Source organism: Leuciscus leuciscus (genome assembly GCF_965113295.1).
Source record: "Leuciscus leuciscus genome assembly, chromosome: 5".
In the NCBI taxonomy this organism is placed as follows: Eukaryota; Metazoa; Chordata; class Actinopteri; order Cypriniformes; family Leuciscidae; genus Leuciscus; species Leuciscus leuciscus.
Window position 1 is genome coordinate 47,460,832 of NC_138729.1, and position 17,395 is coordinate 47,478,226.

General features: G+C 34.8%; 2 protein-coding genes across 2 annotated transcripts; one reads left to right on the forward strand and one right to left on the reverse strand.

The window, feature by feature from the left end:
• The first annotated feature begins 331 nt into the window (after positions 1-331).
• On the forward strand, positions 332-1,652 carry atp5meb (ATP synthase membrane subunit eb). The gene is made up of 4 exons (XM_082169083.1): positions 332-488; positions 687-741; positions 1,103-1,201; positions 1,322-1,652. Exons 1-4 carry the CDS (start codon positions 453-455, stop codon positions 1,345-1,347), a joined length of 216 nt encoding a protein of 71 aa, XP_082025209.1. The 5' UTR covers positions 332-452; the 3' UTR covers positions 1,348-1,652.
• On the reverse strand, positions 1,520-15,686 carry idua (alpha-L-iduronidase). The gene is made up of 14 exons (XM_082169082.1): positions 15,368-15,686; positions 14,633-14,773; positions 13,740-13,822; positions 13,419-13,526; positions 12,453-12,548; positions 11,017-11,219; positions 9,547-9,726; positions 8,754-8,970; positions 6,524-6,721; positions 4,567-4,688; positions 3,447-3,572; positions 2,874-2,950; positions 2,703-2,803; positions 1,520-2,618 (listed from the first exon to the last, which is right to left on the reverse strand). Exons 1-14 carry the CDS (start codon positions 15,526-15,528, stop codon positions 2,518-2,520), a joined length of 1,914 nt encoding a protein of 637 aa, XP_082025208.1. The 5' UTR covers positions 15,529-15,686; the 3' UTR covers positions 1,520-2,517.
• Between the last annotated feature and the right edge of the window lie 1,709 nt (positions 15,687-17,395).

A 17,395-nucleotide genomic window follows, 5' to 3' on the forward strand; every position in this document is an offset into this window, starting at 1 on the left:
AGTTAATTGCTAGTACATTTCATAAAAGATTACAAAGAAACGGCAAGACAAGTAACACATTGAATTAAACGTGGAATTGTAAAGTAGAAAGACTAAATTAGTAACTCCAAAAATTATTGTTTACAACTTAAAAAAAATAATGGTTTACACTGCAGTTACAAGGTGGCTAAGTTACTGGCTAATGACCAAAAAACTCCCCAAGATGTGAGAAAGAAACCTTGGCTGGGAGGATCTCTCAATATACATTAGCAAGACATATATTTATAATATTACATATTAATAAAAAAGAATGGCAAACCTCTTTTTCGGCCTCGTCGACGACACCGCGGTTGCTCTCCAGGCCTGCAGGTGGCGGTATGACGTCAGCGCGCTCATAAGCCTCACTTCTTCTCGCTGTGCTCTTGCGCGTCTCTGACCTCTGCATACTGAGTGCGGTCCTGAAGTCCGGCGAAATGGTTCCTCCAGTGCAAGTGTCGCCGCTGATTAAGGTTTGTCTTTACAAATCCATCATTCAAGATGTTTATTACTCGATTTAAACGAAGAATGGCGTCTTATCTTTCCCTCCTTCTGTCAGAGCGGGCTGTGATGTTTTGACGTCTGTTAAAATGGCCGTCACGATATTACCTTCCTTCTCTGTTAATAAAAACAAAATGACTGATATTAATGAGATTTATTTGGTCTTTCAGACAGCCAGATGGTCTGCATTGCTTGTTGGCATTATCTATGGAAAGCGCAGATATGGTAAGAACAAGCAAGTTGATCTGAATCAGTGAGACAGGTGTTCAAATGACATTCAGTGGACAGAAGGACCTTTAAATCATTAATAAAACATAAACAGTGTTTATATACATACATGAATACTTGCATACACTCCCTTTTAACAGATTGCTTGTGGAACGCATGTTTAAGTCATTCATTTTTAAGCTTATCAACTCCTAGAGTGCATGTTTCCGTAGGTCTGAACTACATTTATTGGTTTAATAAAAAAATAAATATATATATATATATATACAGGAATGAAAGTTGGTGGCCAAAATGGTGCTAAAAGTTTAAAAATGTTTACACACTTGATAAAGTTAAAAAAGCTTTTCTTTATCTCCAGATAATCTGAAACCAATCGCAGAGGAGGAGAGGAGAATAGAAGAGGAGGAGAAGAAGGTGCGAGAGGAGAAGGAACGCATTGCTAAACAAATAGCAGAAGGTAAGGTTTCACCTTAACATTTTACTAGTGATTCTTCTGCAAATTCATCAGGTGAATATTGGAATTGCTTGCTCATTTGGTCATCCTGACTTTTTTTCTTTTCTTTTTTGTATTCAACAGCTAGTGAGGACACAATCCTGAAATGAGCTGCCCAAAATCTTGTTATCTGACTGGATAACTAATGATGCTTGTATTCTGCCATTTTGATTTTACAGTGCCCATTTCACACCTTTCAATGTTTTCTCTAATAGGTTATGCCAGACTCATACCAGTACATGCAAATATGTGTGTATGACCTTGTATAAATTTCCTCTGATATGACCACTGGTTTGTTCTTTAATTGAAGACTCTTTGATTACAACATGATACAGATGTAGTCCATGCAATGTTAAATATACACTGAATCAGTAAACATCCCCACCAATATTTATTAATAAACTGTTAATCCCTATTTCTTTGTTTAATTTAGGTGTATAAAAATAATTGATATGTGTCCAGGTGGTTCAAACTATGAACTGAGACAGCAGCATTTTAAATTAAACAATCATTCTTCTGGGAAATCCTATAAAGAAAACTTCGGGTTATTAAAAAATTCATCATACAGTCAAGGTCCATTCAAACATTAACCAATCCATTTTTTATCCCAGATGGCATATGCCTGTGGACTGTCTTTTATGCACACTGAAAAAAAACAATTCTTCTTGTGGTGAGCCCTAATCTGATTGGCTGGCTTTATGCAACTTCAGTTAGTAGGATGCACAGACTTGCTGGTTAAATAGTTGTTTTCAAGTTGTGTGCTTTTTACAAACTAGTCACTGTATTTGCCAAAGATAGGTTAGTGCTATCAAATATTTGATACTGAAGAGTTTCGTTTGAGGAACTTTATGTTGGTCAACCCAATCTCATCTTGTTTATGAGTGTTTGTTGGTTAAAATAAGATACTAAGTAAACTAATGTATGTGGACAGTTAGTGTCATTGAGATACTTAGTTTTTGTTCATATTTTGGTTAGTCCACCCAAAAATGAGAGTTTCTTTCATCTTTAGAACACAAATGAAGATTGCTTTGGATTACTTACATTATGTCTTTACTAACTCTCTGGGCTTGAAAGTGGTAGTTGCATTGCTGTCAATGGAGGCACAGAAAGCTCTCAGATTTCATCAAAAACATCTTTATTTTTTTCCGAAGATGAACGAAAGCCTTATGGGTTTGGAATGACATGATGGTGAGTAAATGATGACAATTTTCATTTTTGGGTGAACTATACGTTTAACTATAATAACCCTGGTGGACAGTCAAAAGTCTGGCTGATGAAGACTACCGGTTCTCTGAATATTTCTCTGTGACAGAATATTCTCCATTTCTTCCCCAGTAATCCACGGCTCTCACTCTGTAGTAACCCTTGACCTCCAGACTCTCTGTGCAGGGAAAAACACAAGCAGGTCAATACAATATGGATCAGTGCTTGAAGTCATACATTTTGATATCAACTGAATTCATACCTGGAGAAAACGTGAAGTATGTGAAAATAGTGTCTCTGTGATTGATCCTCTGGAAAGTGGTCTCATCTTTGGAAAATTCCACTTCGTATGTCTTTATACACCTACAAATGGCATGCAGATTACATTTATAGTTTGAATGAACTAGAACTGCTGTACTTAAACAGTTCTTACTTCGTGCCGACGCAGTGATCCTTCCAAATGATCAGAACTTGTCCTTTGGTGACGGTGATGAAACGCACCCCGTTCACCTGCAGAACGATAACTGCAATATTAAAACCAAACCACAAGGTTTCTAAATCCCTGCAAAGAATAACATGCACCAGGAATGCAGAAATTTTGCAATCATACTTAAATTAAATTCATGCACAGACAGACACAATTCTGGGGCGTAGGTGAACAGCAGATGCTATAAAATTCACTCCACATCATGACTTCAGCATTACACGATATTAAACTCAAAGGCAGGTCCAAAACCTGGAAAATGGTGCCTTTACTAAGCTTCATGAGGTGCATCCTGGGATGCTTTTAAACAGTATTAATGGAGTTCACATGTACATAAACATAATTTATATTTGTCTACAAAACTAATTTCAATTATCTCAGCATCAGCCTTCAGATCAAAATGTTTTTAAAATCATGAGAAACAAATCCAGTTAAGTGTGACTGGTAGTGTAACCTTTTGGTGTAAACAAAGCGTTCAATGAGAGAGCTGTGATGTCATTGTTATGTCAAGTTGCCACTAACCTGGCTGGGCTTTTCTTTAGACTGGGCACATATGTGTACAAGCAGCACTGAGGGGACGGGAAGGATTGTCTTCAGCGTCAGAGAGCCATCGGATGGGACCGGCAGAGGTCCATCAGTTTGTGGGTCCTACGACATACACATTCATTTAAATACTCCTTTTTTTTCCACTCTTGGCGTGTGATTTTTGATGTTTTATGTAGATATTTATATAAAATAAGCTGCAAAACCAGCTCATTTTGAAACCATAAAGGTTATGAAGTCGCAATCATACGCTCATTAACATATGGACAGCCACACTGTGAAAAAGTATTTTTCTAAGATGTACAGTAGTGGCCAAAAGTTGATGTCCAGCCTAGGAAAATTTACATCTTCACTTTTTATTCAAATATTATAAAAAATGAGTTAAAGATTTTGTAAATGTAATTGTGCTTGGAGTAAATGAAACAAATCAAATTGTACTGACATAATTTTTGGCCATGCAGTTATTCAAAGAAATTATGAATACTTGCTAAACCAAGAGAGAACCAACGAAATATTAATAACTGATTATGTTGTAGTCAATGTATGCTTTTTAGTGTGAGCTATGTTTGTTTGTTTTTTGCTAATAAACCTGTAGCTTGCCTTATTTTTTGCTAAATAACATTGTCAGATATATACCATAACCAACTTTAGTTTATTTGTAATATTTAAAAACATAAAATATTTTCCTGATATTTTGATGGTTTAATTGAACTTGTAGGGTCATTAAAAACAAATAGCCCGCCTGGATATCACTTTTATGCCACTATAGTAAATAAAAAAAGTTTATTGGAGTATGTTTTACTGAAAATTACTATTTCAGTATTTCTACTTCAAAATTTCACATTTAAGTCAGTGTGTTACTTGCCGATTCTTTGTAATTATTTATAAAATTCACTAGCAATTTTAATTTAAAAAAAAGAGTGAAAATTGTCTCTACACCATTTCTTTTCAGTGCATATGAAAAACATACAGAAGTCTTAAAGGCACAGTAGCAAAAACTGTTTTTGTCCAAGAAACCAGTAACATTATAAGCAAACTTCATGGAAGTCATCAATAAAAGTGTGTGTTATGAAGGAGTGTGCATGTGTGTGTGTTGAACCTCTTGGCTCCGCAGCGTATTGAACTGCTGTGCAGTGGGATAGTCAGGGCTGCCCATGCTCTCCCACAGTTTAAATGGGTTTGTCACGTTATTATCCATGTAGTGTGTCACATACATCAGACCTACAAACACAGACAGGATAGAACTATAAATACAAGCATATTCTGTATTTTTGTTATACACAATATACACAGTTTCAAAGCAGCATTAAAAAAAAATCATGATGTTAATGTTTATAATATCTTAAAGTCACATTTAGCAGATGAGAGCTGTGCGATAATAAAGTTGACATTTTTCAACGATATAAACGATCAAGTTGAGATTTGCTATATGGTATATGTCACCCTACATGAGTATACTGTGTGCATGCGGATAAAGTTGGACATACATACAGTACAGGCCAAAAGTTTGGAAACATTACTATTTTTTATGATTTTGAAAGAAGTTTCTTCTGCTCATCAAGCCTGCATTTATTTGATCAAAAATACAGAAAAAAAAATGTAATTTTGTGATATATTATTACAATTTAAAATAATTGGTTTTCAATTTATTATACTTTAAATGATCATTTCTGTGATGCAAAGCTGAATTTTCAGGATCATTACTCCAGTCTATCACATGATCCTTTAGAAATCATTCTAATATGATGATTCATTATCAAAGTTGGAAACAGTTCTGCTGCTTAATATTTTTTCATGACCTGTGATACTTTTTTAGGATACTTTGATGAATAAAGTAAAAAAAAAGAAAAAAAAAGAAAATGTTTTAAAAATAGAAATATTTTGTAACAACAATATACACGACTGGTCAGTCATTTGGGGTCAGTCATTTTTTTTCTTTCTTTTTTTGAAATAAATCAATACTTTTATTCAGCAAGGATGTCTTAAATTGATAAAAAGTGATAGTAAAGAAGATTTATATTATTAGAAAATATTTTTTTATTTTGAATAAATGCAGTTCTTTTTAACCTTTTATTCATCAAATATATTAGGCAGCAGAACTGTTTCCAACACTCATAATAAATCAGAATATTAGAATGATTTCTAAAGGATCATGTGATAGACTGGATGTCACATGTGACACTGAAGACTGGAGTAATGATCCTGAAAATTCAGCTTTGCATCACAGAAATAAATGATAATTTAAAGTATAATAAATTGAAAACCAATTATTTTTAATTGTAATAATAAATCACAAAATTAAAAATGTTTATGTATTTTTGATCAAATAAATGCAGGCTTGATGAGCGGAAAGAAACTTCTTTCAAAAACATTAAAAATAGTAATGTGTCCAAACTTTTGGCCTGTACTGTATATATACAAATTTATATAAAGAGCTGGATGATAATATAGTTACATTTTGTAACAAAATAAAAAAAATCTACTTGCTATATAGTATATATCGCTTTACGTGAGTGTACTGTATGTATGCGAATACAGTAAGATATAATATATATACAACTTTATATGTACGGTAGAGCTGCGAGATAATTTAGGTTACGTTTTACGATGATACAAACAATTATGCAGCTGAAATCTGCTGTATAGTATATAATGATTAATGTAAGTATACTGTATATGTGTGTAAAATTGGATGTAGCCTACTATATATCAAACTTTTAATATATCGCTGGGCGATAATATAGTTTAAATTTTCCAAAGATATACAGAATCGAGCAGATATGATTCGCTATATAGTACACACAGTTTAACGTGAAGGGTAAGGGTAAGGTTGGGTATACTTATTATAGTTGTTTGTAATAATTAGTATTAATTATTAAATTGTTAATTCATTCAAATTATTAATTCGTTATGATATTGAGTTATGAAACCTGTGAAGTTTGTTAAATTTGGTGTAGTGACAAGCCTAAGTTCTATTCAATTCTACATTCTTGAGCGAATATAACAGAAATGAATTGTATTTTTATTGCATAGGGAGGTCTTTTGTGATCACTGACCCATACTCTGAGGTATTCCAGTGAGGCGCAGATTGATGATGTCAGCGGTGGAGGAGGTCTGGTTATCTCTGCTGTTATACAGCAGGACAGTGGTCTGCCAGCTATCGGCTGTGAACCGCACCTGAGGGACGTGAACGGTGGCCAACACACCCACTGACGAATTCACAGTCAACACCTCAGCCTGCACCTGAGTCTCGCCTGAGGAACAGCACATGAATATGAGATTATCACAAACTCTCGTAAATGCCACTGTGTTTATCTGAAGTGCAAGTGTCATTTCATAGATGCAACAAATGCATAATCAACAGCAAAGTCCAACAATTTTGAACAATGACAGTGCTATGCATAAGTTTAGACACCCATGCTAAAGTTGACTAAAAAGAGGAATAAAAAAATCATCTTTTGGAAATTGAACTTAATGCCTTAATTTAAAAAAAAATAAGAAAAATCCAACCTTTAAGGACACCAATTTTCTTTGTGAATGAATAATGTATCGTAAATAAATAAATGTTCTTCCTTAAAATACAGGGTGCATAAGTCTGGACACCCCTATGTTAAATTCCCATAGAGGCAGGCAGATTTTTATTTTTAAAGGCCAGTTACTTCATGGATCCAGGATACTACTGTATGCATCCTGATAAAGTTCCCTTGGCCTTTGGAATTATAATAGCCCCACATCATCACATAGCCTTCACCATACCTAGAGATCGGCATGGAGTACTTTCCATAAGATCATCTCTCAATGCAAATCAAACCAGCTATTAGGCTAACTGAAATGAAACCATGCCGATCTCTAGGTATGGTGAAGGCTATGTGATGATGTGGGGCTGTTTTAATTCCAAAGGCCAAGGGAACTTTATCAGGATGCATACAGTAGTATCCTGGATCCATGAAGTAACTGGCCTTTAAAAATAAAAATCTGCCTGCCTCTATGGGAATTGAACATAGGGGTGTCCAGACTTATTAATACTTCCTGTATTTTAAGGAAGAACATTTATTTATTTACGATACATTATTCATTCACAAAGAAAATTGGTGTCCTTAAAGGTTGGATTTTTCCTAATTTTTTTAATTAAGGCATTAAGTTAAATTTCCAAAAGATGATTTTTTATTCCTCTTTTTAATCATGGGTGTCTAAACTTATGCATAGCACTGTATACTCTATGTGATATACAGTAGTAGTGGGCGATATAAGCATTTATACGAAATTTATTTCTTTTTATTAAACATAATACTGAATTTGGTTAAATATAATATTTTGGTCAATATATCACAATATAGACACGGAAATGAAATCTTAACCGAAACACTTAACCCGAAATTAAGTTTTAATTTTGCTGAAAACCAACACTAAAGTTTTGTGTATTTAATTTTGGGCAGCTGAACTCTTTATGCTATTCAGGGTGTTGTGTTTTCAGGTGATAAATGTGATAAATTCTTCAGTGTCACTGTTTCGCTCCATGGTTTCATCCCTCCTAAACTAATTTGGCCGAAACGAAAAAAATTCAGCCAAATATTTTCAGATGCCAAAATTGCGGTGCATCACTAATATACACATTTTTATAGCAAAGTCATTTAAATATTCGGATGAACATATTAAACAAATGAAAATAAAAATTTACATATTAAAGTAACACAACATATAACAAAATATTATACAATTATTATATAAATATATATAGAATTACAAATTATTTTATATAAATATATTAGTAACACTTTACAATTAGGTTTCATTAGTTAACATGAACTAAGAATGAACAATACTTCTGCAGCATCTATTATATTAATTTCAATGAATACATTATTAAAATCAAAGGTTATATTTGTTAACATTAGTTCATGCACTGTGAATTACCATAAACAAGCAATGAACAGCTGGATTTTTATTAACTAATGTTAACCAAGATTAATAAATACTGCAACAAATGTATTGCTCATTGTTAGATCATGTTAGTTAATACATTAATGTTAACAAATGAAACCTTATTGTAAAGTGTTACCAATATATTATATGCAAAGAAAATTATATTTATGTTTAAATAGAATATTGAATTAAATTAATATTTTGGTCAATATATCACAATATACATATTTTTATAGAAAAGTAATAAAAAAATTCAGCACTTTTTTTAATCTACATGAACTTCTTTAGCTAATTATACAGTTTGACATTCTTAACTGTTATATCACCCACTAACACTGATGATTCATTATAAACGTTCATTACCTAACAATGCCAAAAGGCCCATCACAGTCAGGACAGGTTTCCGCAGAAACTGCACGTGTGGCGGGTTTGTGTTGTTGATCTGGAATCGAGCGGTGAGCGTGCGCTGGGTAAACGGGTGTGGGTGGTAACTAAGGAAAGCATTGTCGTTGCTAAGCAGCGTGTAGTTGACGGTACTGTTCTGGTCCGCGATGAGCAGGTTCTGATGCTGTGAGATGACCTACAACACCAGACGCATGAAAGGAGACTGTAATACTGCACCAAATATACCTAGACTCACTAAACTAACAAGCTTTAACGAATCATGCAAAGGAATGCAAATAATTTAAGAAATAAAAATAAAGACCTCATTAGAAATACATTTTTTGTGTGTCTTTAGGTGTGAGGTAGGGCTGTACAATTAGGTGGAAAAAGTTTAATTCAGATTTTTCTGAAAATAGTGATATATAATCGAATAAAATTTATGATAATCATAATAAAATAATTATTAGTTTAGTTATCTCATGATTTCTGTTTTATTTTGATTAATTGTGCATACCTACTTTTAGCTACTGGCTACTTAAAACTTTCATTTGTCTTGCTCTAACTTTCTGTTTTAATAGGAAATACAACTGAGGAAAGACAACTTTATTTGTCAAACCATTTAAAGTAGTTTTTGCTATTAAGGAATGGGCTCAGGACAATATGATGTCCTCATGTAAATCACATTTAGATATGTCCTACTGATCACAGAAAAACACAGCTGGTGAAATGAGATATTAGAGAGAGAACAGAGAAACACAGCGCTCTCGTGTACCTTAACCACCATGGCTGCATAGGTGACATCCGCTCTCCAGCTGAGCGGTTTGTTCCAGCCAACCAGCGGATCAGCCTCGTCATTGTAGATCGGTACAGAACCGAACTGTGGGAACCGCTGCTGGACCTCGCGTACAGTGGCCACTTCCTGCGTCAGGATGGGCAGCGAGCTTCCACCTCCCTGAAAGACAAAGAAATACAAACTACAATAATCAAAAATCGAATTACACATTTATATTTATTTTACAAATTTATCTGAAGCTATTTGCAGGACACTTATTACAGGAACAAGATCAAAGTCAACATGAAAAACTATCTCTACACATTTTACCTCGGTTCTAGTATATAATGTGGTATTCAACAGGGACAAATTTAGGTCAGGACTTGATTTCATCGTTTTATTATCACTTATTACACGGGTCTCTGAAATGCTCGATTCTGATTGGGCAGTCGTGACGTTAATTCCCTGATAATGACAGTTATCACCAGCAACCCTGTATAATTTCACATTTATGCATTTTGCAAATGCTTTTATTAAAAGAGACTTGCATTGTATTCAAAGTACACATTTCTATCAGTTCTTGCATTTGAGGCTTGCACATCCACATCTTTCATGTCTCTCATATCACAACAAGGACGTGCTCTCTCTCGTATCATCTCTCTCGTGCTCTCTCTCGTATCATACAAACGCAGCTGGTGCCATTTTGTGTCTCAGTTATTAACTTGTTACAAGCCCAGTTTCTAAGGTCTAGGCGCAGGAAAGGAGGGAAACAAAAATTATAGGGAGAGAGAGAGAGAGAGAGAGAGAGAGAGAGAGAGAGAGAGAGAGAAAGAGAGAACTTCTGTCTCCAGGTCCTGGGACAGGTACAGGTACAAAGCACTGCGACACCAGATTTTAAAGCAGAAAGATATAACAAATTTTATTTAAATAATCAGTGGGATATAAGGAAATAAGACTTCAGGAGGGGAAACGGCCAAAACAATAAATAAAAGACATTCTTTCTGAGGGCATTTAGAAATAACTTACCTATCTTCAAGAGAAAAAGAGAAATCAAAGACATAAACTCTACCTTTACTCCCTCTTTATTTAAAAACATGGAATCTCAAATGAAATGGCATCCACCTCCATACAAATGATCTCACAATAAAGATCTAAAGAAAATTCTCAAATCAATATTTCATGTCTGCATCATTATTTATGTAGTGAAAAGCTGTTTAATAAGTGATAAGACTGTACATTATCCCTTAAATGCCCGTCTTATTTGAACCTGTTCATCCGTCTAGGCTCAAATCTCTACCGTTTTTCTTTGCTGAAGCTTTGTGTTTAATGATGAGATGATCAAATTTTCCCACTCAAAACAATATTTGTTGTCTGGTTATTTATGTGGCAAGCAGCGATGTAATGCGTGCATCTGGGTTCTGATCAGGCTGGATGTTCATTATCCCTTACTTATCATAAGTTCTCATGTACCTTCTTGTGTAGTGCGATGTAGTCTAGCCGTACGCCGGTCTCTCCAGTAAAGTAGTTTGTGCCGTTGTAACAGTGCTGCAGCATCTCCCAGCAGTACGGCGAGCGGGGTGGAGAATGACAGGAGTCTCCCGGACCCCCGAACTTCAGGACTGGACTCGCTGCACGAAGGCCCTCAGAGCAGGCATCGTAATAGTTTAGAAACCCTGGAGGAGTGGAGCGGGAAATATTCACTGTCACCACAATGAGGCTGGTAGATTGCCCTCAGCAAAACCACTCATTCTTCTAGATAGCAGCATTCAATTAAAACTTGTCAGACACTTTCTTGTTTTGTCCACACCACAAAGGAGCATCATTTCTGTGCTCGAGAACAACATGTGGGGAAATGCAACACATAAACATAGACGGTGCTATATAAATCCAGAGAGGACTTACATTGCAGCATTTGTTGTCACGTTATATGACGAACAGACTGAATTTAGGCTTTTTATTCACATATAAACATTGATCAGTGAACATAAACAGAAGCGCAACCAAATCTGCTTGACGCACGAGAACAAACTGAAGCTCAAGCGTGCTGCGTAACACAAGAATGAACCTCATTGGTTCTCAAACGTCAAGCGAACAAGCGGGAGCTTCCGGTTACCACAACTGATGTGTGAGTTTATGAATGTTAAGATGTGAATAAAAGCCTAAATTCAATCTGTTCATCATATAAAGTGATTAAGACTCTTCAGAAAATTTGCACTAAACCGCTCATATGGATTAGTTTTACGATCTCTTTATGAACTTTTTGAAGCATCAAAGTGGTAGTTGTGTAGAAAGCTCTCAGATTTCATGAAAAAGATCGTCATTTGTGCTCAGAAGATGAACGAAAGTCTTACAGGTTTGGAACGACATGAGGGTGAGTAAATAATGACAGAATTTTAATTTTTGGGTGAACTATCCCTTTAAGGCTGCTCATTTACAAATTTCCCCAAAATACAGACATAAACATGGACCCTGGTTCAGTCTGGTGCAAATTACATATGTCTATTTCAACATCTCCCCTCTACATGGTACAATAAAATTGATGACTTCCAGATCTTCCAAAAAAAAATACAGCTGCAATTACAGGGCCTAAGGTTATATACCCGCAAGACACGGTCCCAATGGATCTCAAGACAATTTTAAAAGTTGGGCAACTTGGGACTATTATTAACTTGCAGCAATCATTGCGGGATGTTCAAAGAACAGAGCAAGATATGCAATGCAACGTGTGTGACTGTCAGAAGACGAATCAAAATAAATGCTGTTAAAAATACAAGGGAAAAAAAATCTATGAATCTAGATTTTAAGAATCTAGGAACATTTTGTTTCTAGTCCATTTGGATCAAAACTTATAAGCAGAAACGACAGTGTTTTGGCTCAGACAACAAAAAATCTATATTAGACTGTACCTTGGATTGACACAGTGATGTTGTCAAAGTCGTGGTTGTTCGGCTCATTCCACGTCTCGAAGTTCCACTGAGAGACAAAGCTGAGGCCATATTTCTCTGCACACATATAAAACAGCAGGAACACACACAGCTTCGTGGTAAACACAGCTAGAAAACAAAAGGTTCGAACTGCACAACAAGTCAAGTCAAGTCAAGTCAAGTTTATTTGTATAGCGCTTTTCACAATACAGATTGTATCAAAGCAGCTTCACAGTATTAAATTTAAATAATACAACAAAGTTTTTTTTTTCAAGAGGAATTTATTGATTGATAAAATTAAATTAAATATCCCCAAAATATCCCCAACTGAGCAAGCCAAAGGCAACAGTGGCAAGGAACCGAAAAACTCCATCAAGTGACCTAATGGAGAAAAAAAACCTTGTGAGAACCCAGGCTCAGTCGGGGGCCAGTTCTCCTCTGGCATTTATGAGCTAGAGGACGGATTGTAGTTTGATCTGTAGGATTATATGAATGCCTGGCTGAAGAGATGCGACTTTAATCTAGTTTTAAACTGGGAGAGCGAGTCTGAGCAACGAACAGTATCAGGAAGACTATTCCAGAGTTTTGGAGCCAAATGTGAAAATGCTCTCCCTCCTTTGGTGGTTCTGGATATCCTAGGTATGACCAAAAGCCTTGAATTTAGTGATCTTAAAGAGCGCGATGGATTATAGGGCGATAGAAGATCCGTTAAATAAACTGGAGCTAAGCCGTTTAGGGCTTTATAAGTCAGTAGCAATATCTTATAATTAATACGGAGCTTTATAGGTAACCAATGCAGTGATGATAAAATCGGTGTTATATGATCATATTTTCTTGATCTCGTAAGAACTCTAGCGGCGGCATTTTGGACTAACTGTAGCTTGTTTACAAGTGCTTCCTGATCCATCATCACTATCTAAGACATTACAGCTTCACTCTCATACTCACCTATGTATCTTCTGGCGATCAAATAGACCAAATTTCTCCATTCAGTAACTTGTCTTTTGTCTTCAAAGTTGCTGAAGGTGTTGGACACACTGCCCATCAGTTCAAACCCTTTAAAAAGAAGCAATCCTCTTTGACACAATGCAAAGTTTTTAAATTAACCCTATTGGGAGCAGCCTAATCCTACATTATGCAAGCACAGATTTTACTGTAATATTCAGAATTTGAAAAACAATGTTTGAACTCTTAGTCCTACTTAAGTCAAGAAATAATGCAGAATAATTCACAATCTTGTGCTCTGTATGTGTGTGTTGCATTACATACCCGGCTGCAGTCCATTCTGCCAGAGAAGGTCAATCAGCTGGTCTAAGTGAGTGAAGTTGTAGTGATATTCTCCACTGTTAACTCTACACAAACATCAGGGATAAACAATATCAGTACTACAGTAAACTAGTTTATATGGAGATGCATGGACAATATAAAAAATGCATTTATGTAAAGATTATTTGTTGATGCACAAACAGAAAATTAGATAGTATGTCAAAAGCAGATTCCAAGAGAGAAAAGATAATATTAAAGTAGTTTTTAAAGCATTTAGATTTTATGCATTTATGCATGTGATACAATGTACTTCATCCCCTGAAAACTAATGAAATCTTGGTAAAACTTTACAATAAGATTTCATTTGTTAACATTGCTTATATCAGTTAACATTAACTATCAATGAATAATACTTCTACAGCATCTATTAATCTTAGTCAATGAGAATTTTGCTATTTACTCATACATTTTTTAAGTTTAAATTTGTGTTTGCACCGTGAACAAACATGAAGAAACAATGCCCAGTTAAATTTTTACTACCTAACGTTAAAAAAAGATGCTTTAAGAATATATTGCTCATTTTAAGCTCATGTTAGCTAATGCATTAACAAACGTTAACAAATATTGTAGTGTTACCGAAATCTTTAACAAGCAATAGACATCTGCCAGAAAAATGCTTGATAACATAAATATTGCACCTTAAACATTAACTGTAAATCATTTGAATTTTATCTTAAACCTTTGAATTTAAATGTGACCCAGATGTTTTTAGACAAAAAATAAAGAAATCAGAGCTTACTAGCGAGGTTAAACTAAGTATGTTATATTTGAAAATATTTCACATTCACCAAACAGAAGACGAGAAAGTCTGACTCTGGGAATATGGAGTGACTGACCGTGCCGACACCAGCTCCAGCATCCAGTGTATCCGCACCTGCTGGATTCCTCTGTGTGGCACAGAGCCGATCAACGCCAGATTCATCTGCTGGTCTGGACTGAGATCGTACAGGTGTGCATCAGTGTGTGGCTGTGGAGGGCTGCAAAAACAGGACACAAAGGTGAACGATGTGCTTATTCATATTTATTTACCCACTAAAACACATCCACATCCTGGTATTATCACACTTTATTAATTCATTCATTCTTTCTTTCATTTATTTGTTAAATAAGGTAAGAGTTTGGGCATGTACCATGGTACTACTACTACTAGTTTACTACTACTTCTTTGTTTTGAGTATAATGTAAACACTGTGATGTATGAATATATAATCATGCAGTGCTATAGTTTCCCTTAAAGTGGCAGTATTATTAAGTAAAGTGATTATATCACAAGGTAATACCATGATAATTAATATACCATGCATGGTATTTAAAATAATAGTAATTCATATACCATGAAACTGACGGTTTCGCAGTAGCCAAGGCGACATCTAGTGTATATATCTATACCCTTGAGGTAAGCTAAAACATACCAAAATTTTATTTCAAAGTGAACTATCCCTTTAAATGGCAATCCAATGTCCAAAGTAGTACCACCATGGTACTCTTTTGCCGTAATATCATTTTATACTCTTGTACCATGATATTATTATTAGTAAAGTTTGGGGTTCAACATTACAGTTTTATCCTACCAGAATCCAGTGCTTCTCCAAAAGTGCTTCAAGTTTCGTAGCCGCTTGTCAACATTCACTTGAACCTCCACAGATGAAGATCTAACAGACTGCAGCTGTTTTATCATCAGGACTGATATAAACACTGTCCATGTGAACGAACTGTGTTTACATCTATGCATGCTGCTGATGTCACGTGTAAACACACACGTTCACTTTACGTGTCTTTCACTTAACAACTTCATAGACATATTAACTTATGTTTAAAACATGTTTTCCCCAATAAGATGTACGAGTCTCCATCGATCTGCTCTCTTCAGAAAAGTTGGTGCACTGACGTAATTAAAGTGCGACTTGTGTTTTTGTGTCGACAGCTGAATGTCGCTGCCAGCTGGTCTAAATGTGAAATGCCTTCAATGAATGAAGGGCAATGAAAAATCCCTTTTTAGATCTACACTGCACTTTTATAAGCCTACAGTAGAGTATAATATAGTATAGTGACAATATAGTAGCCCAAACAATATACACACTCAAGCTAAATGTTCAAATACCCTTGTGTCCTAATGTAAAACTCATTCAAGGTTGTTAAACAAAATGTTACTTTATTTTATTTTATCAGTCTTTCTTTGCTTGTTTGTTTTTTAAAGCATCTGAAGCAGCGGGACTTTTAGGATAATTAAAAAAAAGATGTGGGTTGTTTTGATTAATTGATCAATGGGTTTAAATTGGCAAATGTTGTTCTAACAGGCTGACATATGTATAAAGGCCTAGCACATTTATTACATTTATAGAATATATCTATATGCATAATATTTATATATGCATAATATAGAAAGAAGAAATCATGTTAAAAAAAAATAATATAAGACCATTTAAAAATGGATGAAAATAAAGGAACAAAAAAGAATCACAACATAAAAAGTTGCATTCAAAAGAATTATAATAAAAGTAAATTAAGACATGACAATGTTTTACAGATTGCAACTACTATACAGGTAAAGCAGAATGTATAAGATAAAATCAAACAATAAAAAAGTCCCATCCTTTTGTTTTAACTCTCTTCATCTGTCACTCATCCATCTTCTTATGAGGATTTACAGGCTGAAAGGATGGGTTAGGTTAGCCTGTGGGCCGAGGAAAGCAGAGATCTGATTAACAGTTTGCAGAGATTCGCATTAACAGTTTGTCCTACACAACCAGCTCTTACCTTAGTTTTTCCTCCAATATATCTGCAATAATATAATATCATATACATAAAAAAAACACAGGTGCTGTTAAAGAAACAAATAAAAGTATCAAATTTGCATTTATGTCTTCCAACCTGCTAATAAACCTCTTACCTTCTGTGAACACTTGAAGTGAAGTTCCCTCAGATTAGAGTAGATGCTTTAAAGGCCTCCTGTTTTGTAAGAAATGGGTTTCATCTAATCAGCAATGTTTTTTTTGTTTTTTTCATTTCCCCCTAAATTGCAGAATGTCTCAATATTAAACACCATTACCGCTAAAAACTCCTATATTAATATCAATATTATGATGCAATGTTTGTAGTTCATGTCTCAGTATGTTACGCAAGTGGCTTTTCCTTATATTGAGGAAAAATCTAATATATGAGACACAAACAAGATCAACTGACTGAGAAACAGAGGAAAATACCCAGAAAACCCTCTTTTAAACATGCATATTGCATCGACTACCTGAAATCAAATGTTACGTTAAATATATTTTTATTTGAGAAAAACCAAAGCTGAAGAAGTTTCATTGTCCCTTGAAATGTATGTGATTATTTTCATCAATGGATTTGCTATTTATAAGTATATTAATATGGTTCTTACGCATGTTATTTTAGGCCAGACACTCTGGTTTTATTCTATGATCTGTGAAGCATATGTAATGCTATAATGTTTGCTAATGTATAAGTTACATTATATATAATATTATTGATTATGGACCAAAAGTCTGTCTAGCAAGATAAAATAAAAAATGGAGCGACCAATCCAAGCGGTTTACTTTGCAGGTCAGAATCAGCTGACAACCCTAATCTTGGTTTTC